The sequence below is a fragment of the Oratosquilla oratoria genome, chromosome 27 (genome assembly GCF_046742065.1).
Source record: "Oratosquilla oratoria isolate Oo_2021 chromosome 27, ASM4674206v1, whole genome shotgun sequence".
Classification (NCBI taxonomy): Eukaryota; Metazoa; Arthropoda; class Malacostraca; order Stomatopoda; family Squillidae; genus Oratosquilla; species Oratosquilla oratoria.
The window spans coordinates 38,165,034-38,188,440 of NC_134803.1; the positions used below are offsets into that span (position 1 = coordinate 38,165,034).

The 23,407-nt window shown below is 39.3% G+C and overlaps 1 protein-coding gene across 1 annotated transcript in view; it reads left to right on the forward strand.

The window, feature by feature from the left end:
• LOC143039972 (uncharacterized) overlaps positions 1-13,656 on the forward strand; it is a 37,761-nt gene extending 24,105 nt beyond the window's left edge. Inside the window, exons 3-7 of the mRNA XM_076210468.1 lie at positions 7,737-7,909; positions 10,296-10,452; positions 10,740-10,853; positions 11,432-11,575; positions 11,885-13,656. Of these exons, the coding sequence (XP_076066583.1) occupies positions 7,737-7,909; positions 10,296-10,452; positions 10,740-10,853; positions 11,432-11,575; positions 11,885-12,925 (1,629 nt within the window). The 3' untranslated portion in view covers positions 12,926-13,656. The remainder of the gene's footprint in view (positions 1-7,736; positions 7,910-10,295; positions 10,453-10,739; positions 10,854-11,431; positions 11,576-11,884) is intronic.
• The last annotated feature ends 9,751 nt before the right edge of the window (positions 13,657-23,407 follow it).

Here is a 23,407-nt window from a genome sequence, read left to right on the forward strand (position 1 = left end):
TGGTAAAGTTGTTTATATGGTGATAAGGGAGCATGAAACCAACGCCCCATCACCTCGACCATCCTGATTATGTGGCAATGCTGGAATGTGGCACCTCCCAGATCCTCTATTGTAGAGATTGATTGGGAAGGTGCAAAAGTGACCAACACCTACACCGTACCCGGACCTCCTGAGTGTGAGGTAATGACGCTATCCTCTACTCCACTCATGTTATTCCTCAGGCACCATTTACAAAATTCAACTCTTCTATCAGGATATTCTAATATTCTAATACAACTTTTACAAATTATTTGTTCCAAAACGTGATGGACGTTCCATTTCGAAACGCACGACATAGGCGTGAGGTTGTCCACAAGGATAGAAACGCTGGTAAGCTACAGCCCATAACAACAACAAGAACTCTATTTTGAAACTTTCATCTCACGAACTACCTCCTTGCCGAAGTTTTTTTCTGAGTTCGACGGAGTATTTTCTCTGAGGTGCAGTCCTCCGCAACGCTGGTAGTCTTCAGGAGTTCCCTTGTATACTTGCGTATACACAGAGAAGATAATAAAACCCTTTTATTTATAAACACTTTATTTACAGATTAACAATGATCCGTGAAAACTCCGTCTTGGAGCCGCGCAGGGTACAGACTGTCCGATGTATGCTCATGGGAGCTACAGTCCAGACAACAGAATCCTGGAAGGAAACAGTAATTCCCAAGCGTTTTCGTGTTATTCACATCTTCAGGGGAATGTGAATAACACGAAAGCGCTTGGGAATTACTGTTTCCTTCCGATTTCCTTAGTGTTTACCAGCAAAATTTGTGGATCACGTGTTACTTTAGTGATCTTTCTGCAATGTATATAGTATAAGTGTACATTATATATATATATATATATATATATATATATATATATATATATATATATATATATATGCCGAAAAAACACAAGGAAAGTAACAGAAATGAAACCGAGCACTTTCGTCTATTCTGACTTTTTTTTTTCTCATTTCTTTCTCTAATGTGACTTGTCACAGAAGTCAATGGTACCTTAGTTTTGGGTGCGGAAGCAAATCAGTAATGAATCACTCTTTCCTTTATCATATCTCTCTCGAGAAAAGATACTGTGTATAGCGTGTGTATCCACATGTAAGGTGGTTCTCGACTACCTAAGCTCGGCCGTGTTACACCAAGGGTCTCTCCGCGGTTGGTCGAACCGTTGAAGAAAGGCTGCTCCCAGACTTCTTGCTCCGTTTCTCTTTCCTGTGTGAAGACATCTGAGAAATTATCGCTCAGTACTTTGCATACGATTTCCTTTTCATATGTCGTCTTTCCTTCGGTAATGCGCCATATATTGTGTCCTTTGTTTTCATCTTATATGTTCGTATAGGATGATTCTATTTTAGTGTTCTGTGCAATTCTTTGTCGTTGTTTCTTTCTTTGTTTCCTCTTCCATGCGAAGATTTATTTGTTGGTTCATTTAACATCTGGCATTCTTTTTTTTTTATCGTGCCCTAGTTGTGTATAACGTGCGAATGTTGTGCACGAAACATTACGAGTCAGCCTCCCCTCCAGGCACATCAGCTGCTGCTGTTGTTGTTGATGATGTTGCTCTGATGACCGTAACGGAAACCGTGGGAGATCCTGCTAGCAACCAGCTGCACAATACTTGATGGAGATGTTTGCAAACCTTATCCTTTTTCAAGCGCTCTCTCACATTTTCTATTGAACCAGTCTTTTCTATCTGCCGAATCTTTTCAACCAGTCTCTTTTATGTTTATTTTTCTCTTTTGCCTATGTATTTCTGATTTTGAAGATTTACATACTTACATTTCACATTTTGTGCATTGTTTATTATCATCATTATTGCTAAAGTTTCAGTATGTGCCAGCTTATATTCCCCCTATATGTCCTAAGTAGATTTCTGTACTGCTCACTAACGTTTATTGTTTGTGCTATGTAATCCTAGTCTCTCCCCCTCGGAAGTTTCTTGGCTCTGGAATTTCCTCTCTTGAAGTCTAATCTCTCTTTTAAGGTCTCCTTTTTTTGCATGTGTGTGTGTGTGTGTGTGTGTGTGTGTGTGTGTGTGTGTGTGTGTGTGTGTGTGTGTGTGTGTGTGTTACCTAATCATAGTATACAGAAAAAGAGCGACGTTCATAGCGACATCTTTTATCCTCCTTTCATCACACTGTGTTTCAAATTCGTTGATTGTTCCAGTTTCGGCCCTATCATCCAGGCAATTCCAGGAGTACGGAAAACTGTATTTCTTCACGTCCTTCAGACACATGTAGTCTTTTTCAATTTGTTCTCATGACCTCGTGACGCCCTCCCGTCGCAAGACCAAGAGCTCTTGTCTGTCACTTTTTCTGTTTCTCTTCAGTGACCTGAACATTGCCATCAAACCCCCCTCTCTCTCTCTCTCTCTCTCTCTCTCTCTCTCTCTCTTCGTTCCTTTAATGATGTTGCAGGTCCAGTGTTTCTAGTCTCTCCTTATGTGCTTTGTGTGTGTATGTGTGTGATTCACCACGGTCTTGGATCACGTGTTGGACTCGTGATCGACAGCTATTTCCCTCCCGGGAGAGAGCTCAGAGCTCATATATGACCGATCTATGGGTAATGTTGTGACCTTACACGCACACACACACACACACACACACACACACACACACACACACACACACACACACACCCAAGTCCCCGCCCACGAGAGTTGGAGTGACGACTCGCAGCGCATCGATTTGCGTGTGTGTGTGTGTGTGTGTGTATGTATGTGTGTACTTGTACGAGTACTTATATAACTTAACTAATTATATAACATATAAGAAAGTTGCTATACTCGTGGGGTTTTGCTTCTTCTTTCACCACCTGCCATGCTTAGTTTCAAATGTGCTTACAAATTCGGATATAGTTTTAATGTGCGTCATATCACCGTGCTATTCCAGTATGTGAATGGACCTTTTTTTCTTCCATTTTACATCCTTCACGCATGTGATCGCTTTTAAATTTGTTCCCATGACTTTGACATTCTCTCGTCCCAAATAAAGAGATGCTCTTTATTGTCAGCTTTATATACTCCCTTTGTCATTTCTTTCTCCTTTTTCTTTTAGTGATGGTAATTCCAGTCCTTTTCATTTCGCTTCGTACGTTTGATATACAAGGCTGTGAACCAATTTGGTCGTTGTTCTCTGTATTCTCTTGACTTTGTTGACAATTTCCTCTATTCTATGTGTGTGTATTTATTTAATTATAATATTTAGGAAAGGAATTACGATCATAGGGTCTTGTCTTTTAAGCTTCAATTGTCATAATGTACCTTGTTTTCAATTTATGTATGGTTCCAGTTTGCGTTGTATTTTCTAAGCTAATTCACGAGCTTACGCGTCTGTATGATGTGTTTTAGACAAATGTTTATTTATCTATCTATTTATTAATTTGTTTATATTAAATTTTGTTATTTTATTTCTTTATATTAGTTTGTGACCATAAGAACTTGATGACCTCCTATCCCAGATCAAGAGGTTCTCTTTCACCTTTGCCCGCAATTAAGTCCTTTTTTTCTCTTCGATCCTTTATTAGTGTCAGGGCAAGTATTTCCAGTCTCTTCGTGTACGGTTTGCCCATAAGACTAGGAAACACTTTGGTTACTGTTCTTTGTGTTTTCTCGATCATGTTCATATTTTTCACTTTGTGTAAGGATCATAATACTACTGCATACTCCAGTGCTGCACGGAATAGTCTATGATTTTCTTTATCTCTGCATCCATATAGTGTAAAGTTACTTTTACATTTCTCAGCAGACCGTTCGTCTCCACAATAATCTTGTTATGATTGTTAGGTGGCAGATTATACCGGATCCACATTCCCAGATAATTCTTCTCATTCGCATTTGTGAGTGTAGTTAGTCTTTTATCCGACTTAAACGCTAATCTGTTTACTTCCTATCGTGTCGGGTGTAAACTGAATTGTCGAAAGGACACCAAAAATTATCGTATACCACAGAAAAGTACGTACCGACTAAATTAAAATTTTTATTTTAGAATACATATTTTCAGTGTGATGGTCTGTCATCCACTAGAGCTCTGAACAATGAAAAGCACACAATGCATGGGTGCACAATGGTTGTCATATTTCAGTCCTCCAAGGCCCAACGAATCTGTCCCATTTTCAAATCTGCCCCGTTTTCTTTCATAACACCGAAACGAAGAAATGTCCTGGAGTAACGACCTGTTCAGGAGGTCAAGGATGAGTTGATGTCGAAGTTAAGTGTGTTCAAGATGAGAAACGCTACAATTGAATAGAACAATGGAAGGAAAAGGTAGGAGGGGCTCCTGAGCTCCCTTTGGTTCCACGCCAGCGACCACACATTTAGTTTCTGACGTTACAAAATGTGGAAACCTACAGAAAGGAACCTGTCGCGCGGAAAACAACCACTTGGGAATTCGTGCCGAGTTCGACAGGGACATAGGGTCGTCCCTGAAAGCGTCCACGTCCCCTGGAATGCGCTGACGACGGTTACCGATGATAGTGTGTGGGAGCAGCTTCTGGCAACACCGGATGCGTGACGTCACGGCTACGCTGCGTCGCTCGTCACGGAAGCAGCCAATCATGTGACGTGTTGCGCCAGTATATATAACGTGGGACGGCCTCAGTACCTGTCCATGTACCTGTGCGCTACTCTATGATTTATCCTTCCAAAGTTCTATACATGATAATCATGTCATCTCTCTTTTCTCTTACTATTATTTTTTTACAATCTGTTATTGTGTATTTACCTAGTTGTATTTACCTAGTTGTATTTTACGGGAAGGGGAGCTATGCTCGTGAGGTCCCGTCTTCATATCTCATTTTATCTAAACTATTTTTAAATTCATGTATTGTTTTTGCACACACCACTTTCTCATCTAACTTGTTCCAACTGTCTATTGCTCTGTGAGGAAAGCTGTTCTTTTTCAAATCTCTTCTATAGTTGTCTTTTTTTATTTTCTTTCCGTGTCCTCTTGTATTTCTTGTGTGTGTGTGTGTGTGTGTGTGTGTGTGTGTGTGTGTGTATGTGTGTGTGTGTATGTGTGTGTGTGTGTTGGACTCATGATCGACATATGTTACTCTCCCGCTGAGAGGTCATATATGACCGAACTATAGGTAATGCTGTGACCTTACACCCCACCCACGAAAGTTGGAGTAACAGCTCATAGCGTAGCGATACCGAAGTTGTTTAAACCCTGGGGGGGGGATTCAAACTATTGCCGCTGGAGTAGCTATTGCGAACGCTACCTCTGCGCCGTCGGGCCATGTGTGTGTACCTTGTTGTATTATACGGGAAGGGGAGCTATGCTCGTAGTGACCCGTCTTTGTATCTCGCAACCTCTAGTTTGTTTTTAAATTCTTGTATAATGTTTGCATACACTCTTGTTTCGTCCAATTTGTTCCAGACATCCACCACTCTGTATGGATTTTTTTTTTTCAGATCTCTTCTATAACTATCCTTTTTTGAGTTTCTTTTAATGTCCCCTTGTTTTTCTTCTATCCCACTTTAATATGTCTTCTCTGTCAAGGACTTCCATGCCTTTCATGATTCTGTAAATGACCAATAGATCGCCTCTTTCTCTTCTTTGTTCCAGGGTTGGTAGTTCCAGTTTAGACAGTCTTTGTTCGTATGTCAATTTTGAAAGTGTTCGGCCATCTTTGTCGTTGCTCTTTGGATTCTTTCGATTTTCTTTATATTCTTTTTTGTACTGGGTGTCCATAGTGTCGCAGCGTACTCCAATCTTGGTCTTATCAGTGCGATAAGTATTTTCTTTACCAATACTTTATCCAAGTAATTAAAAGCCGCCTTTATTGATCTTAGTAAATTATAGGTTTCTCCTACTATTTTGTTTATCTGCTTGTGTGGGGACTTTTTTTTTTTTGTGATGATTACTCCTAGGTCCTTTGTGTTACTCACCATGGTCTTGGATCACGTGTTGGACTCATGATCGACAGCTATTAACCTCGCGGATGAGAGCTCAAAGCTCGTATGACCGATCTACGGGTAATAATGTGACCTTACACGCACACTTACCTTCAACTCCCCGCCCACAAGAGTTGTAGTAACAACCCGCAGCGCAGCGATACCGAAATTATTTCAACCCTGGGTAGGATTCGAACCCGGACGCCATAGTGGCAGGCGAGAACTCTAACCACTGCGCCACGAGGTGTGTGTGTGTGTGTGTGTGTCTGTGAACTTCACTCTGCGCTGTGCTGTTTCGTCTTTTTCTCCATTGAAATAAGTCATCTTTAAGATTATTCTATGAGTTAACGCATATTTCTTAATATTCATAAAATGTGTATCTATATTGTTTTCTTTATTTTATTTATTTGTTTGTTTATTTATGTATTTGATTATTCCATGATTTATTTATCTATTCATTTATTTATTTGTTTGTTTATTTATTTATGTACTGCTATTACCAAACCAGGATATCGCAGTCAGTTTTTATCAAGTTTCATTGTCTTGCCCGCAATTAAATTACCTCTTATTGTTGATTCAACGTTTATTCTTTCAATTATGACAGAGTACGTCCAATCTCTCCTATCGTATAGCTGTTAAGCTGTGGATCTATTTTGTTGCTGCTATTTGAATAATACTGATCATTTATGTCCTTCATTTTGTGCGGAGGTCATACGTATTGTAATATGTATGACTATAAGCATATGCTACATATTCTAATCTGAGTCGGATTATTTTCTGTTTTTTGTTTAGTTTTGTTTTGTTTTCGTTCTGTTTTCATCCACGTATCGGAAAACATCGATCAACATCACAAAATTCCTCGCCTCTTTTGTCTTTATAATTGTTTCTGTTCTCTTTGAATAAATCATAAATTGGTTTCTTTTATTCTTGTCTGTTTCCAATAACTTCTTTTCTTTCGGTATTTAAGATTCCACATTAGGCTTCTGCTTTATATTCTGTGTGCGGTAAATGTTTTGTAACAATTTCCAGTCTTCGCTTTTAACTCTCTTCATGGTCTTTGTGTCGTCTGCAAACGTCTTGGCGTAGCTTGTTCCTCCTATGATTTTATCTAAATAATATATATATATATATATATATATATATATATATATATATATATATATATATATATATATATATATATATATATATATATATATGACGTAAGCGGAGTAGGAAACACAGGAGTCTTAGTCTTGAGTTTATCCCTCAAGACTAAGACTCCTGTGTTTCCTAACTCCGCTTACGTCAACCTGTCAGAATGTCTCAACATATATATATATATATATATATATATATATATATATATATATATATATACACATATTACTGGATTATAAAAAAAATATTAGCTACCAAAATAAAACGAGAGGATAAAAAAAGACAGGTGATAATAAAATGTGTACAATTGTTAGAGCTGCAATATAAATATGGAACAAAACAAATATGGTATGGCGAAATAAGATAAATTGAATAAGGATTGAGATTCTGTAAAGAGAATTGTGGTACAAAATAGAGAAGAATTATTCAGACAAAATTTTCTATTGGCCGTCAGTATCACATATGTAATGGATGGGCAATAGTAACATGTAACTGACTTGTTATATTGTAATGATAATAATTTTTGTCTCGAATTTCAGCCGCTGAAAACCTGCTGCCCCACAGCAGCTGGCAACGATCTTCAGTCTACCATGGTTTAATTACATATACATTATGTTAAATCTATTTTTGTATCTCTTAGTTCTTGTTGTAATCTATTTACAGGCGACATTGCGCGTGCTTGTTCGCTGTCTTGGTCGCCATCTTGAATACAAAACGCTTACCATCAGCCGAAATGCCACCTGTCGGCAAGTGGTGGAACTACTACTCGCCAAGTGCCGAGTTCGGCACCGGGATCCAAACCTCTTTTACCTTACCATGGAAGTGATGGTCAAAAGGTAAGCCCAAGCCAAGGACAAGAGAGACGAATCGCATTCACTGCCTCCTAGGTTGCCAAATGTTCCTATTCACCTCATCTATTGGATAATTTTGCATCTGCAAATATTCTATCTATATAGCAATGGCCTCTTCCCATATACAAGGGAGGTAGGTAGCCAGTCAAGGCACGCACCCACTCCCACACACCACTTAGCACTGTTTCCCTGTCATCTTAGCATCTTATGGATGAAAGATCATCCCCGTCTCCTAACCACTGTTCGAGTCAGAAGCAATAAAGAGAGACAGTATATACATAGCAGGACATCTTCACTTACGCAGCGACCCTCCCTCCACGTCCCCTCATGCAGAAAATTGAAAAGGCGGAGATAAATCCCGTCGAGTTGCGTCAAAATATCATCCACACACAACCATACTCCAAACACACCTAACCCCTCCCTACCCACTTCCCTGCTCAACAGACATTCCCCTCTTGCTCAAAACCCCTTTCACCCCCACCGACCTCATCCACGGTCGTCCTCTCAGGTTCACTCTATCCACATCTGCTTTCCACACTTTTTTTTTTCTCATCTTTCTTGACTCGTTCTTTGTGTCCAAATCTTTCCAATAAATTTTCACCCGCTTTACCTGCCAGCTCCCTTTCTACCCTCATTCTTCTCCGATAATATCTGTACAAAAGAGGGAGAGAATATATATATATATCCTGCGTTTCATTTGATCACTTAAAGGCTCTCTTAACTATGTTTTTAATAAAACACATAAGAGTAATTACAATTTTTATACTTTTGAGTGTCTGAGAATATACCTGTCAGGAGCATAGGGGACGTGGGCCTGGCTGAAGGCAAACTTTTGAAAATTTTGTTAGTTTATTTATAGTTGGGCGCCTATAAATCAGATAAATAAGCTCGCTTCTGGCCGTGGGAGGAACGGGGGGAAGAAGGAGACGGTGGCTGTCCCCAAGGTAAAACGAATACTATAAGGTACGTTAGCAGGGGGGTGAGGGAGAGCCAGAAAACCTCTCCACTGCGCAGGTAGATGATGATGTCAACGGAAATATCGAGACCAGGGTTCCGCGGGTCGAGAGCTGTCAGTCACTCACACACCAGTGTATGGAGCGAAGCTCCATCTTCTGATAAAAGGGGCAGAGAGTAACATATAAAAATGCCAACAGTTTGTATAGTGCAGAAGTGCAATACCGTTAGACTGAAAGGTGATAAAAATATACATTTCTTTTCACTACCCAAAGATAAAGAACTTAGAAAGAAATGGATTGAATTATGTGGTACACACAATACTCGGTTATCTGGATATGTATGCAGCCGTCATTTTGAAAGTGACTATTTATTAGCAACATTTCCTGAAATTTTCATTAAATTGCAAATAAACAGACTAAAGAATCCGGTTAAAACATAACTGAGGTTAGTGGAGATAAAGGTCTACATATAAAATTCACGCCCACGCAAATCCAAAACGTAATACAATAAAAACCATATGATGCTTTTATGTGTTATTATTACTGGGTTTATATTCAGCTAGTTGGTGTGTATCAACAGTATAATATCTTCCTCATCTACAAGATCAACATATAAATTGACATGTCATCCCATCTAACTCGTCATATTAGTATAATCCACCTAATGTGAAAGCATGGAAAACATTTTTATAACTTTTCTGGCGGTCATATCTCAGATACTGATAATTAATTTGAGGATAAGAAAGTGATATTGAGTAATTTCAGTATTATGTGAACATAGTGTAATTTTAAAGTTTACCATACATACAGATGGTTTTCTTTAAAGTTTACATTTTCTTTCACCTCTCACTCTCTCCCCCCTCTGGATTTCCTATGACGTCACGGTGGAGGTGCGCGGAGGGGGGGGGGTGTGCTCAACGTACCTTATAGTATTCGTTTTACTTTGGTTGTCCCTAGTGATGAAGTCTCGGTGCGGGAGGTGGCTGTAGATAGCTTCCTCATTTCCTAAGGCCGTCTGTCACGGCGGGGAATGTGACGGGAGATTCCTCCCCCGGTTCCCGAAGTCGTCTGTCTTTGGTGAACTCCCGGCGACCCCTTATATTCACAGAGATCAAGTCATGACCCTCGCATTAACTGTCCTTTGGGAGGCGCTCAGCACAGCTGGGGGCTGCAGGTGTACCATGAGACTCGTTTCGTCCGCCCCGAAGCGGCGGGTCGGACTTCAAGGGCCCGTTTATCCGACTCGATTCGGCCGGGGCATGACTGCCAAGTGTTCAGTCCCTGGGGACCTTTCGGAGGCGTCGACGTCGATGCTGATGGGTATGCGTCGCCGGCGAATGCAACTGCCTCACAATACCTTTATTCTATTCCATATGTTGATTATTAAACGAATGAAAGCAACTCTTGTGTCGCAGGTGGTCTGGTGTGGTAGCCCGATCTGTATTGGTTCTCGACGATTCTTCACGTCCAATCGAATTGCAGTCTTGCCATCCAATTGGTGCGTCTACCTTTGCCCTTCAAACACATCCTGGAGGTCTTGTTCGAGTCTGTGACTCTATCCTCTCACCTGGGGTAAGCTGCTAAGTATCATTCTACTACAGTGGTTTTACTTCTAATACATTTTACTGTTTTGCTAGAGGAGGCCAATTTTCTTTGTGAAAATGAATTTGAAATGTTACACTAGTGGGCTTACAAATATGGTAGTTTTAATTCTATAATCAATACTTAGCCAACATTTCTGCTGCAGTAATTCTTGACTGAATATCTGTGGTTCTATAATTCATAACCATACACTGATAAAGTACACTTTAATTATATAAATTAATGAAAAAATACTTATTTACTATGTATATTTACAGTCCCAGTACAAATCTGTATTGGTGTCATGTCGAACAACAGCAGCAGAACTGGTGTCCCTATTACTCAGCTATCATTCAAGCAAAGAACCTCGTATCCACTATGCCCTACATGAGGTGAGATTTTGTTCTAGGTTATGTATTTATTTATAATTTATTGGATAGGAAATATGCTTGTGGATTACAATCCCTGTGTCTTCAGCTATTGAACTTTGGTTTTAATGAATATATGTTGTCTGTCTTTTGACTGCTTTTATACAGTCTATTTCGCAAATTAGTTAGTTCAACTGTGTGGAAAATTATCTCTTAACTTCCATCAAACATTAATTTATTATGTACTCTAGATATTCTTTTTGTCCATATTAATAGATTTTTGTAAATCATATCTATTCCTTTCATATTTTTGAAGACAGCACTCTTGTCTTAACTTCCACAAAACATTAATTTATTATGTATTCTAGATATTTTTTTTGTCCATATTAATAGATTTTTGTAAATAATATCTATTCCTTTCATATTTTTGAAGACAGCACTCTTGTCTTAACTTCCATAAAACATTAATTTATTATGTATTCTAGATATTCTTTTTGTCCATATTAATAGATCTTTGTAAATAATATTTATTCCTTTCATAGTTTTGAAGACAGCACTCTTGTCACTTCTTTCCCTCCTTAAAAAGAATGTCATATTCACAGGTCTCCCACATGCCATACCAGGACAGACCACTTGATCCATCAGAACTTCCCTTAGCAGTTCAGAATGGATGGCCAAAGGATTCAAAAGCAAAGTTTTCCTTTATCCTGAGAAGGAACATGACACAGGCATTGTCCTTACGACGGGTGTGTATACTCTTTGTTTAACCTCCTTTGCTTAAATGACATGTTTTACATAATTATGTTGTTCTGGATAATGTTAATTGAATTCATTCAGATGTATAAATCTGTGATATACAGATTTAGTTCTGAATTATAACAGACATATTTATTCAGCTGTGATCTGGGCCTTATGCCAAATGTGTTCAAATGATAACCAAAATTCTTTCACAAAACAATAGTTTTCCTTAATGGTCTTACTTGTTTGTTCCTTCAATTAAAGTCACATATACCCATGTATCAACTTATAACAATTAAAAATATCTTATCTTTTAGCTGTCTCTTCGGAACAATATCAACACCACTAAGAATGAAGACATCTCTACAAGCCCAAAGGAACAACATTGTCCTGAAGCTAAAGGTTCTTCAGAGAAAGAGAAGATAATATCACAAAGCAGCTACTTACCTCCAGTCTCTTTACTGGCCTCCAAACCTCACCCTTCTACAGTTTCAAACTCTTTACCTTCCAAGAGTACTTCAGATTCAGCATCTGTTACGCAGGTCTCTAACTTGGTGACACAAGCCTCAAACTTTCCCAAACAGACATCCAGCTTTTCAACACAAACCACAACGTTCTCTACACAGACTTCAAGCTTTCCCACACAAACCACAAACTTTTCTACACAAACCTCAAAATTCTCCATGCAGACCTCAAACTTTCCCACAAAATCCTCAGACTTCTCTACACAGACTTCAGACTTTGCTACACAGACCTCAAACCTCCCTATACAGACTTCAAATATTCCAACAAAGACTTGTGTAGAGAAATCAGTTCTCCCATCTAGCTGCAACCCAGGACACATCTTAAGGCATGCACGGCCTTGTATGACAACTGGTGTATTCAACATTATCACTTCAGATACGGCAGTAGTGCAACCCACAAGTTATTACATTAATGAAAGCAAGACTTCTCTTAATGTTGATGATAAAGTTAGGTCCGGCTCTTATACAGCTGTCTCTAAGATTGACACCACTCCTAAGGAGACTTTTGTTGATGCTGTGGTAGATGCTGTTATTGACTGTACACATGCAACTCCTAGAATATCACCTTTCACAAGTACCACGTCACAGCACCAGAACACAGCATCGAACTGTTTACCAAGTGTCACGAATAAGTCTGGTCAGACTACGAAAATGCACACAGGAGATTCTCCATCTGTGCCAGGTCTTGCACAACCAAAAGTGTTGGTTCCTCCAACCTCACATCAACCTCCGCATAGCTGTAACATTAAGGACCCACCAGGACGGTGCTGCGAGATGGAGATCAAGGTCAAGCACAAATGTGCTCATCGTTGCCACAAGTGCTTCTACATCTGATCTTGTGACTTCCGCCAACATGTGGTCTGGAACACAAGACTCTGCCTCCACAAAGAAACCTGAAGCACTTTGTGTACCTACAGGTGATGACCACAAGAGTATGTAAACATATGATGATCATACTCCTGGGTGTACACGCTGATGCCAGAATAATAGATAAACTTGAATCAATGATGAGTAACTGCAAATGGTGGTACGCTATTTCTCCATTGCTTGTCTTTAATTCCCATAATGTGTCAGCTTCAAGAGGCTAGCAGCAATCATTGTCTGGACAAGGCACAAAATTTCTCTCCAATCAACTCCAACTATCTCTCCTCAACCTTTCACATAAGATAATGAGGGTTATCACCCTGTAGGTGCTCTCCTATCAACTGTTGACATGGAAACATGATTCGGTTTAACGTCGCGAAACTTTTCCTATCAGGAGGCTTGGACAGTGCCCCTGACAGAGGACGTTGTTGCGTGGAGTTTAATGAACCATGCCCTTGGTCCAACTCGCTTGCGGTAAATTCGAAATGCCGCCGCCTCGACCTCCGCCGCAAGTCGCGACGCTCTAACCCGTTCGGCCATCGACCATCCATCCACACTCATACATAACAGAAAACAGTCGTTTCTTCCTAGGGAAATGTATGGAGAGTATTGGACCAAAAACTGAAGAAATTATATTGGAAAAGAGAAGAAAACAAGTCAGTACAATGTACTGTATATATATGTATGTATATATATATATATATATATATATATATATATATATATATATATATATATATATATATAAATATATATATATATATATATATATATAAATATATATATATATATGTATATATATATATATATATATATATATATATATATATATATGAGAAAATGAAAAATGTAAAGTCATACCTAGGGTTGGTAAAGTAAATATGAAAGTACAGCAGAGGTAAGTTAAAAGTGACTCGACATTCGTGTTTGAATGGAGACTGGTTTCCACAAGCGAATGTAAGGTTGTCATAAAGCCCCGAGGGTTACTGAGTAAATAAAATTGGACAGATGATACACCCAAACTGGGATACGGAAATACTTTCGTCAAAAACATAAATCAATTAAAGGCAGAATTAAAGACACCGAAACGAGAAGTCAAAATAGTAACTCTATACCTGCATTTCAACATAAAGCAAAGGTACAAAGACATACAAGAATTGGTCTGTAGCCTCCATTTTCTATTGGGGGAGATTCATGGTCTCAGTCTACACACAAGCACAGGTATGATGGTTGGAGAAATATTGGCGGGGCCCTACGAGCGTACGCTCCTTTCCTGTATACTGCAATTAGGTACATTCACACACCTCAGTCCATGGCTTGCTGCTGTGGATAGCATCTTGACCTCTCATGCAGGTCTGAATTCGAACCCTGCTCTAAGCTTGAAATCTTCACTATCACCACAAGCCATTACTGCCTCCCTTGAGCAAGGGGATGGGGCGTGTATGTATATGTGTAAAGTTGTAGCATTACCCGTAGATAGGTCTGAGCTCTCTTCTGACAGGGTAACAGCTATCGATCACAAGGCCAGCACACAAAGACGACATACGCACATACACAGCCTATCAAAATATTGTCAGTGACCAGAATGTAATGTAAATATACAGTGTCTTGCCTGAAGCTTTAAACTAAATGAACTACAGATAATGTTATAGTCACATATTCTACAGTTTTAGAATAAGTACTAATTAGTGTTGGTGAGTATCAGTGAGAAGATGGAAGGATTGTGTGTGATAGCCCTTTTTTGTACCGTTCAATAAAAATAAAACATGCAATTGATTCAAGGTTTGATTCATACCTCGTGAATACTGTATTTCACATTAAAATACACATATATATGCAACTGATGAAAATGTGTTTCTAAGAGTGATTTCTGGAAAAAATATTTGCCGTTGACATTCACCAGTATTTATGTTTTTCTGGACAAGATCGTGCAGTTGCCGAGAAACATTTAGGTGTGTTAAATTAGCTTATATTTCGAAATCAACACCACCGACTTATTCAATTCTATAAATTAATAATACAGCAGTTACATAATACAACTTTGTTTTAAAATTCAACATAAACAACGATACTTTATAAATAATCATGCTGATGATTTGCTTATGCGAAAGTATTGGCAAGTGCGCTTAGGCAATATTTCGTTCATACGTGATGAGTGAAGACAAATCTTTTGTCGACATAACGGCAGTCGTGAGTAGTGAAAGTCCGCTTTAGCCTTTCGCTCACCGAAGTGACAAAATTCGACTAAAGTTAAGCCCCATTACCTACATTTCTAAACAGTCTCAAAAGCCACTGGATATAGATTTTTACAGGGAAAGTAGGGTAGAAAATTAGAATCAACTACTTATAAATAAGTAGTTAAATACCGGGGTCTGTAATACTAAAGAAACTATTTAGTCTGCATTATCATTGTACTAATGCCACATCTTGTATTGTAAAGGGCTGAAGTGACGCTGGGTCACGTGTCACATCAGTGTCACGATACAGTGTGACGTTACATCTTCGTCATAGTTATATTAATTGCTTATTGTTTTGTGGCTGCGTAATCGATTTGTATCATAATTGGTTTGTCAGTAACATGATCTGTAGTACATATATAGATAAGTCAGTCAATGATTGCTTATCTACCACATTTCACGGAATAACGCGTATTGTCTTGACTGCTGAGGTTGTATATTCAGTTGTTCTGTGTTGGTATAGTAGTGTGAGGACACTTCCAAAGTTTTCCTTTATATTGATCATGATCAAATATAATGTTCCTACTTTCATTGTAGACTGCAGATAATTTTGTGACAAACAACACTTAAAAACTTAATTTGAGCGCGTTGGTCAACTTGGAGAATGTCGATATTTAGAATCAGAAATTCTTACCGGGGACCATACGACCGGATTCTTACGACCTTGACTATAGTGATAATCATATTACACCAGAACTTGAAAAAAAAGAATGATAAATGTAAATAGATTAAGGCAGAGAGGTGGCACCTATATATAATTATCTTTGTTTATTTTTAACGAGTATCTATTCGATCGTGCTTCTAAATAAATTACACTTGTCGTTTATTATGCTCAAGCACCTGTCAGGCCCGTGCAGAGGGGGGGTTGCTAGGGGTGCCCGAGCACCTGCCCCAAAAGTGCCCTTCACAAAAAATATATAAAAATGAATGAAAAATTATTTCTCAAATGCGTTTTCCATTTTCTTACCATTCAGAAATTATAATGTGGAAAATATGTGGCACCCTACCGGAGTTGCCAAATACGAATAATACAAAAGAGTGAAGTGCCCAATTTCCAGCCCAAAGCACCTGCCCCTTGCAATGTCTGTGCACGTTACTGGCACCTGTCATCACGATTTTTTCAGTACTAAAACGAGGACCTATTAGTTTTATCTTTTAAGTATACTGTATAAACTAGAACTTTGTTATAACGAATTCGTTTGGGGGACATTTGTCCGTTATATTGTGAAGATAGTCCATTGCCATTAGCACACAAACGAAAAACACTGGGAAAGTGCTCGCTCGTGATCTTAAGAATCTTGCCAGCTCCACCTCAGCGCTGCTGTTGAGGTGGTCTGTTAGGATTGGGACAGTAAGCCTTCCCTGGCTCATGTGGTGCCCTCCCCCACCCCCATTTGCCTTATTAACGCATCAATTTTGGCCTTAAATCCTTTCACTGTGTTTGCTGCAACTGCCTCTCTTGGCAGATTGTTCCGCTTGTTAACAATTCTGTTTGAGAAGTACTGCCGTATGTCAACTCGTGGTCGTTGTTTAAAGATTTTCAGTGGATGTCCTCTTTTTGGTCCCTGGTCCATGATAAAGTCCTCATCTCTCAAACCCTCCAGTCCCTTAATTATTTTGAACATTTCAATAAGGTGGCCTCTAACTCTCCGTATTTCTAGTGTCACACAGTGGCGGATCCAGATTTTTTTTTTTTTTTTTTTTTTTTTTTTTTTTTTTTAGTGGGAAGCGAGCGAAGCGACCCGAATCAGCTGGGGGATTTGAAATGTGACAAAATTTAGAAACATTTTGAAGCTATTTGCAAAGGTATATTGAGGAAATGGTCAATAAATTTGATTGCAATGGTAAGAAACTATACACACGCACATACGTGGCTCTTCCTGAAAAGTAGAATACAAGTATGGCAAAAAATAAAACTGCCACTTCAAGTTTTTCCATCCCTCTTTCCCAGCGTTGCGCTACAGCATCGTACGAGATCCCCTCGACCAATCAGCATTCATTGCCATCGTGACGCCATCGTACGATGCTCTATCTAACTGAAACCGACGAAAGCCAATTACGCTCCAACACCACCATGACGCTGTGATATGAATACTTACAGGTCCGGTTCGGCCTTCGCACAGTGTTAATTAAATCCGAAATACGTTAGATATATATTAAAAGGAGGATCGGTTTAAAAAAAATCGAGTCAATAGTTGTCTGACAATGGGATGTTACAGGTAAAAATTTGGGGTAGGGGCTGAAGCCCCCACCCCCCTCTTAGATCCGCCAGTGGTGTCACACGCCCGGTTTTCCTAGGGATCATCCTTAATACTGTATGTATATTTTTAAAAGTGCACACCTACAAGATATATTAATAGAAAATTAAATAATTTTGTAAATTATAGTACATCAACGTAATATACGATATTCTTGGCGGGAAGCAATTATAGAAATAGTTTACTAAAGCTATAAACAAACAAACGAAGTTGCGTAGATTCCTTTAGAGGCCATCTTTGTTTTGATAAATTCGGAAGTCGGAGACATGTCGACGGCCTGATGACTTCTAGAATTCCAGGTAGATTAGGTTGGGTTAAAATATACGAATTTAGCATCCTTTAATTTCTTCGATCTCCACCTCTACCAAAACAAACATGAGGTCTCAAGTAGACTATAACTTGAGGCGCCATGTTTGTTTTGTTAATAGCTTTTAGCAACCGTTTCTATTATTGATTTCCGCCAAGAATAATGTATGTACGTTGGTGCATTATAATTTACAAAATTATCATTCAATTTTGTGTTACTATATCGCGTAGGTGTGCACTTCTAAAAAAAATCACCATTCCTGTCATCCATCTTTGCACCTTTTTAATGTTGTCAATGTCTCTGTGCATATAAAGTCTCCATGCTTGATGGCAGTATTCTAAATGGGGTCTTACCAGGGATTTATACAAATTTACTATGTTGTGTTTGCTCTTATACTCTATTGTTCTTCTAATGTTTCCCATTACCTGGTTGGCCTTTGAAACCACTTTAGAAATGACCCAACATGGGCACTTGGACTGAGCAATGTACTTATTTTCACCCCCAAATCTTTCTCCTGATCTTCATTCATAATTTCTTGCTCCCCTAGTTTGTATATTTGATTGATGTTTCCATGGCCAATATGGAGACACTTGCACTTTTCCACATTAAATAATATTTGCCAGGCCTCTGACCAATTATACGTTTTAAGTCATCCTATAAGTAGTTGGTATCTTCCTGTGTTACTACTTTATTAAATATCTTTGTATCATCAGCAAACTTGAGGATGTTAGAAACAATATTATCATTGTCATTTATATAGTGAACAGTAGAGGCCCCAACACTGAACCCTGGGGTACACCACTCTTAACCTCCATTCTGATTTGTGTCCCCTTATGACAACCCTTTGTTTCCTATCCCTTAGCCAATCACTAATACATCCTTGTATGCTCTCTCTGATCGCATGTGTCTTAATCTTCCTTAATAGCTCTGGTGTGGAACCTTATTGAAAGCCTTAGAGAAGATCAGGTAGATGATGTCCACAGGGTAGCCTGAATTTATGTAAGATGTTACTCTCTCAAGGAATGTCAGTAGGTTTGTTAGACAAGATCTTCCTAATAAAAAAAAACATGCTGAGTTCCATTGATCAGTTTATGTTGTTGTTGTTGTTGTTGTTGTCGTTCCCTAGACTGTCTGTCCGAGCAGTCCCGTCTCCCCAAGGAAGGCCACAGCCGAGACTGGGTTTTCCCACAAATCCTTTATAGAGTGTATGTTGTGTTGTTTGCGTGCATGATTGTGTATAATGCAGTCTTCCATTATGTGTTGTATGGTATGGGGTGAAGTGTTACATCCTGGGCAGCTGTTCACAACACGGTCGTCCAGCCTCCTCTGGTAGCTTAGAAGTGCTGGGTGGTGACCGCATCGCAGTCTGGCCAAGTGGACTCTGTCCTTACGTGGGAGAGAGGATTCAGAAGGGTGGATATCAGGGGGTCTGGCATGCAGCAGTGTGTTGTCTTTCAGTGTGTTAATGGAGCGGTGAGCTGCAACGTCTACGTCGTGGGACCACCCCCCAACCCCAAGAGTTGGGGGCCAATCAGCAGCAACCACCCCTGGCCATCAGCTCTACGCAGATGGCACCGATCCCCAAGGAGGAGCTACGCCTACCTGGGGGAGTACCACAATCCTTTTTTTCCAACACACAATGTTACGTTTTTTCTGCACTGAGGGGTCATTTTCCGGCGATCACCCCTCTTCTTCTACTTTTAGCCGGAGATGTAGAGAGCAATCCTGGGCCCACCACAAAATACACATGCCCAACATGCTCTAAACCCATTACTTCGAGCAAACAGACAAAGGGCTCAGTTCAGTGCAATATGTGCAAAAACTGGGCCCACCTCACTTGTACAACACTTGCTGACACAAACCAATACACAAACACTTGGACATGTTCTACCTGCCCTCCAGTAATCCCACTCCCACCTCCCCAACCACAGCCAGCACCCTTACCCACTCCCAATTTCCCCTTGCCCTTACCCCCGATCAGTACTCCCCTTCCTTTGTCCCCGATCTCTCCTTTCCCCCCCTCTGACCCAGATCCTACACCTTCCCCACTACCACCCCAACCTCAACCCCAAACGGCAACATACAACACATACAAAACACACAACATCAACATATTACAACACAACATTGACGGTATTAACACTAAAAAACATGAACTTGAACACTTTCTTAAACAACACAACATACACATTGCAATTCTACAAGAAACAAAATTAAGACACTCACACAAAACACCATCATTTCATAATTACACCACCATCAGACAAGACCGGACTGACGGCAATGGCGGTGGACTCGTCACCCTGATCCACCATTCCATCAGTTTATGTTCCTCAAGATGCTTTATTATTGCATATCTAATCTAAGTTTCCATAATGTTGCTCACCTGAGATGTCAAGCTTATTGGTCTGTAGTTGCAAGCAAGTCTCCTTGATCCTTTTTTAAAGATAGGTGTCACAGTTGCTATCCTCCAACCATCTGGTATTTTTCCAATCTCCAAACTTCTCTTGAAAATATAATTTAATGGTTGTGCTGCTACTCCCCCCAAGTTCTTCAACACTGGTGGATGTACGTTATCATCACCCGGTGATTTCTCTGGATTTAAATTATGTAGGATCTCAATTACTCCCTGTGTAGATAGATCCACCTCTTGTAGCATTTGCTTACTTGTACCATTATAGACCATTCTTAGTTCAGGAATATTTGCAGTTGATTCTTCTGTGTACACTGTGGAGAAATGTTTATTTAAAATCTCAATCATCCTCTCATCCTCAGATAACATGTCTCCATTCTTATCCTCCAGTGGTCCAACACTCTTTTTTCTTTATTTTACTTTGGCATATGTATAATATACCTTCAGATCTTTTTTTACTCTCTTGGCTATCTTGCATTTTTATTTCTTTTTGGCTTGCCTAATGACCTTTCTTGCTCTATCTATGGCCCTTTTGTACCTCAAGTAGTCCTCATATAGTTTTCACCAGCATAATTTATTTTTCCTTGCCTTCAATATATCTCTATTCCACTACAGTGGTTTCCTTTTCTATTTCTCATCTCTTTGTAGGTACATAGAGCTTTACTACTCTTATCATATTCTTCGACAAATAAATTCCACATTTCTGAAACTTCCGTCTTTGAACTTCTCTTTCCATTGTATTTTTGGAAACTCTTTTCTCATATCCTTGTACTTGGCATTCCTATAATCAAAATATTCTTTCCAAGTTACTTTTCCCCCATCAGTGGAAATATCGAAACTCACTACATTATGATTGCTTGACCCCAGGGGCGCCATTACTTGTACACAATTTACCAGTGTTGGGTCTGAGCTCATTACCAAATCTAGAAGATTTCCCCCTCTTGTTAATTGCTTCACATGCTGAGTAATAAATTTAGGAAGGCTTTGCCTTCTCTTTCTGCTTGTAACAAGTCCCATTTGATGGAACTATGATTGAAGTCCCCACATATAATTACGGTACTTGGTCAATTCTCTCACAAGCCTCTTCTATCGTACTATGTAGATTTCTCTCATCTTCTCTTTTGGCTGATGTACTATGATAGCATACACCCAATATGATATCCCTATTTTCCGCTTTAATTTTACACCACACTGATTCCGTATCATCACTCATTGCTTCAATTTTACACCACACTGATTCCATATCATCACTCATTAAATTCTCCAAAGCACTTATTCTCATTTCATTTTTGAAGTATGCCACACAGCCACCTCCTTTCCTGTTCATTCTGTCCTTCCTCATCATATTATATATCATATCGCTGTTGACTGATTTCTGCACAGGGTATACCACTATTTGCCCATGACTTTGTTATCAATATTAAATTGGGATCCTCTTCATATATCATTTCTTCTAACTCCAACATTTTGTTCACAATACTTCTAAATACTTCTAGTATTCAGAAGCTTACAAGTTAGCAACCCATTGTTTTTTTTATAAGTCTTCATAGTATATTACATGGCCTGGAACTATTTACACATTTTACATTCTGTGTCTGTTCTAAACCAGTTAAGCCTGGGTATGGGAATTCCCCACAGCTATGCTTAACTGGTGTCCCGATGTTCCTAGTCTCTGAACTTGCTCTGCCAGCATTGTTTCTCTGTCTACAATATTTCCTCGCTTTATTATCAAGTTTTTTCCCCTTGGTCTCTTCTGTGCTTAAGCTTCTTCCACAGCTCATAGTCCTGTGTACTTTCTTAGTCATATCTCTCTTAATAAACACTTTGCTCTATGCTCCCTTATTCCAAAGTCTCTTGGCATTTTTCAACTCTCATTTTCTGATATGGCATCCCTGCCTTCACAATCAACATTCGTGGTCTGGGACTGTTATTTTCACTGCCTTGGCTTGATGGAATTCTTGTTATTTCCACTACATCCACCTCTTTCACATCTCAAATATTCTTGAGAAGGTGATTCACTACCTGTTCATCATTTGCTATGTGACCAATATCCACATTAACCTTTTCAATTTCATCTATCCCATTATTGATAACATTATATTCCTTAGTTTCCTTTTCCCTAGCCTCATGCACCCCAGCTCTCACCATTTTTATAGTTTCATTTCTAAAAGTTACATTTCTCATATTTTCAATGTTATCTAATCTGTTCTCCATCTGATCCACTCTTGCCTGTAATTTGTCATTACTATTCTTCAAATTATTCACAAGTTTCAGCGCAACAACAACTTTGTTATTACAGTGTGCAAAACCAATGAATCCTTACTTTGCTCAGCTCTTTTAGGAGGTCATATTTCCCTTCATCAATGTTTTCACATTCAGTGTGAAACCACTTTGTACAATACTCACAGTACATGGCCAGGTGTTCATCTTCCACTTCACTTTTGCATTCCCCACAGAAGTCAATCTGCCTAGGGATCACTGCCATTTGTTGTGATGTTTTCCTGGTCTGTCTTTGGTTACTGCCACTTTCTTGGCTGTTTTGCTATTTTCATCCTCTTCCTGTCAGTTAATGCTTCCAGATCCTACTATTTAGGCACTGTTCAAGGCTTATGGCTTGGGGGCAGCTTAAAAGTCGTATAAATAGATACTCTGCAGAGCTCAGCACTGCACACCTGTCCACAACGACCACAGCTGGAGATACAAATAACAGATAGAGAGCCAGACAAGATCAGTTTTAAAGTGAAAGATGTCCATATATATGTTAAGTGACCTGATTTTGAGATTTTGCTCTATGACAAGGCATGTCTATCACTTGGTGTATTTGCAGAGTGCCTTAAAATTTCAAATGTATGAGCTTGTGAAATAGAAGATAGTGGATAATTATGAGTAGTTACTGCATAGGTTCAAATTAACAGACTTTGAGTTTACTATGATATTACAAAATCCTAGTTGCTGTTGGTGAATTCAAAACAGAGTGCCACAACAACAGGATTGCAAATATAAAAATAGACACTGTAGGCACTTAGAAAATTACATATATACATATCCCAAGGGACTTTTCCCCCTTACAAGGGAGGTAGCCAAAGTCAAAGTCCCACCCATTTCATCCCCACATACTCCACACCCATTCACCACCCCTCCCTCCATCTTTTCTTGGCTCCTCCTGGACAATGGATCATCCCTACATCTTGCCCATTGCCCTGGGTCAGAAGAGTACAGAAAACTAGATAATGAAAA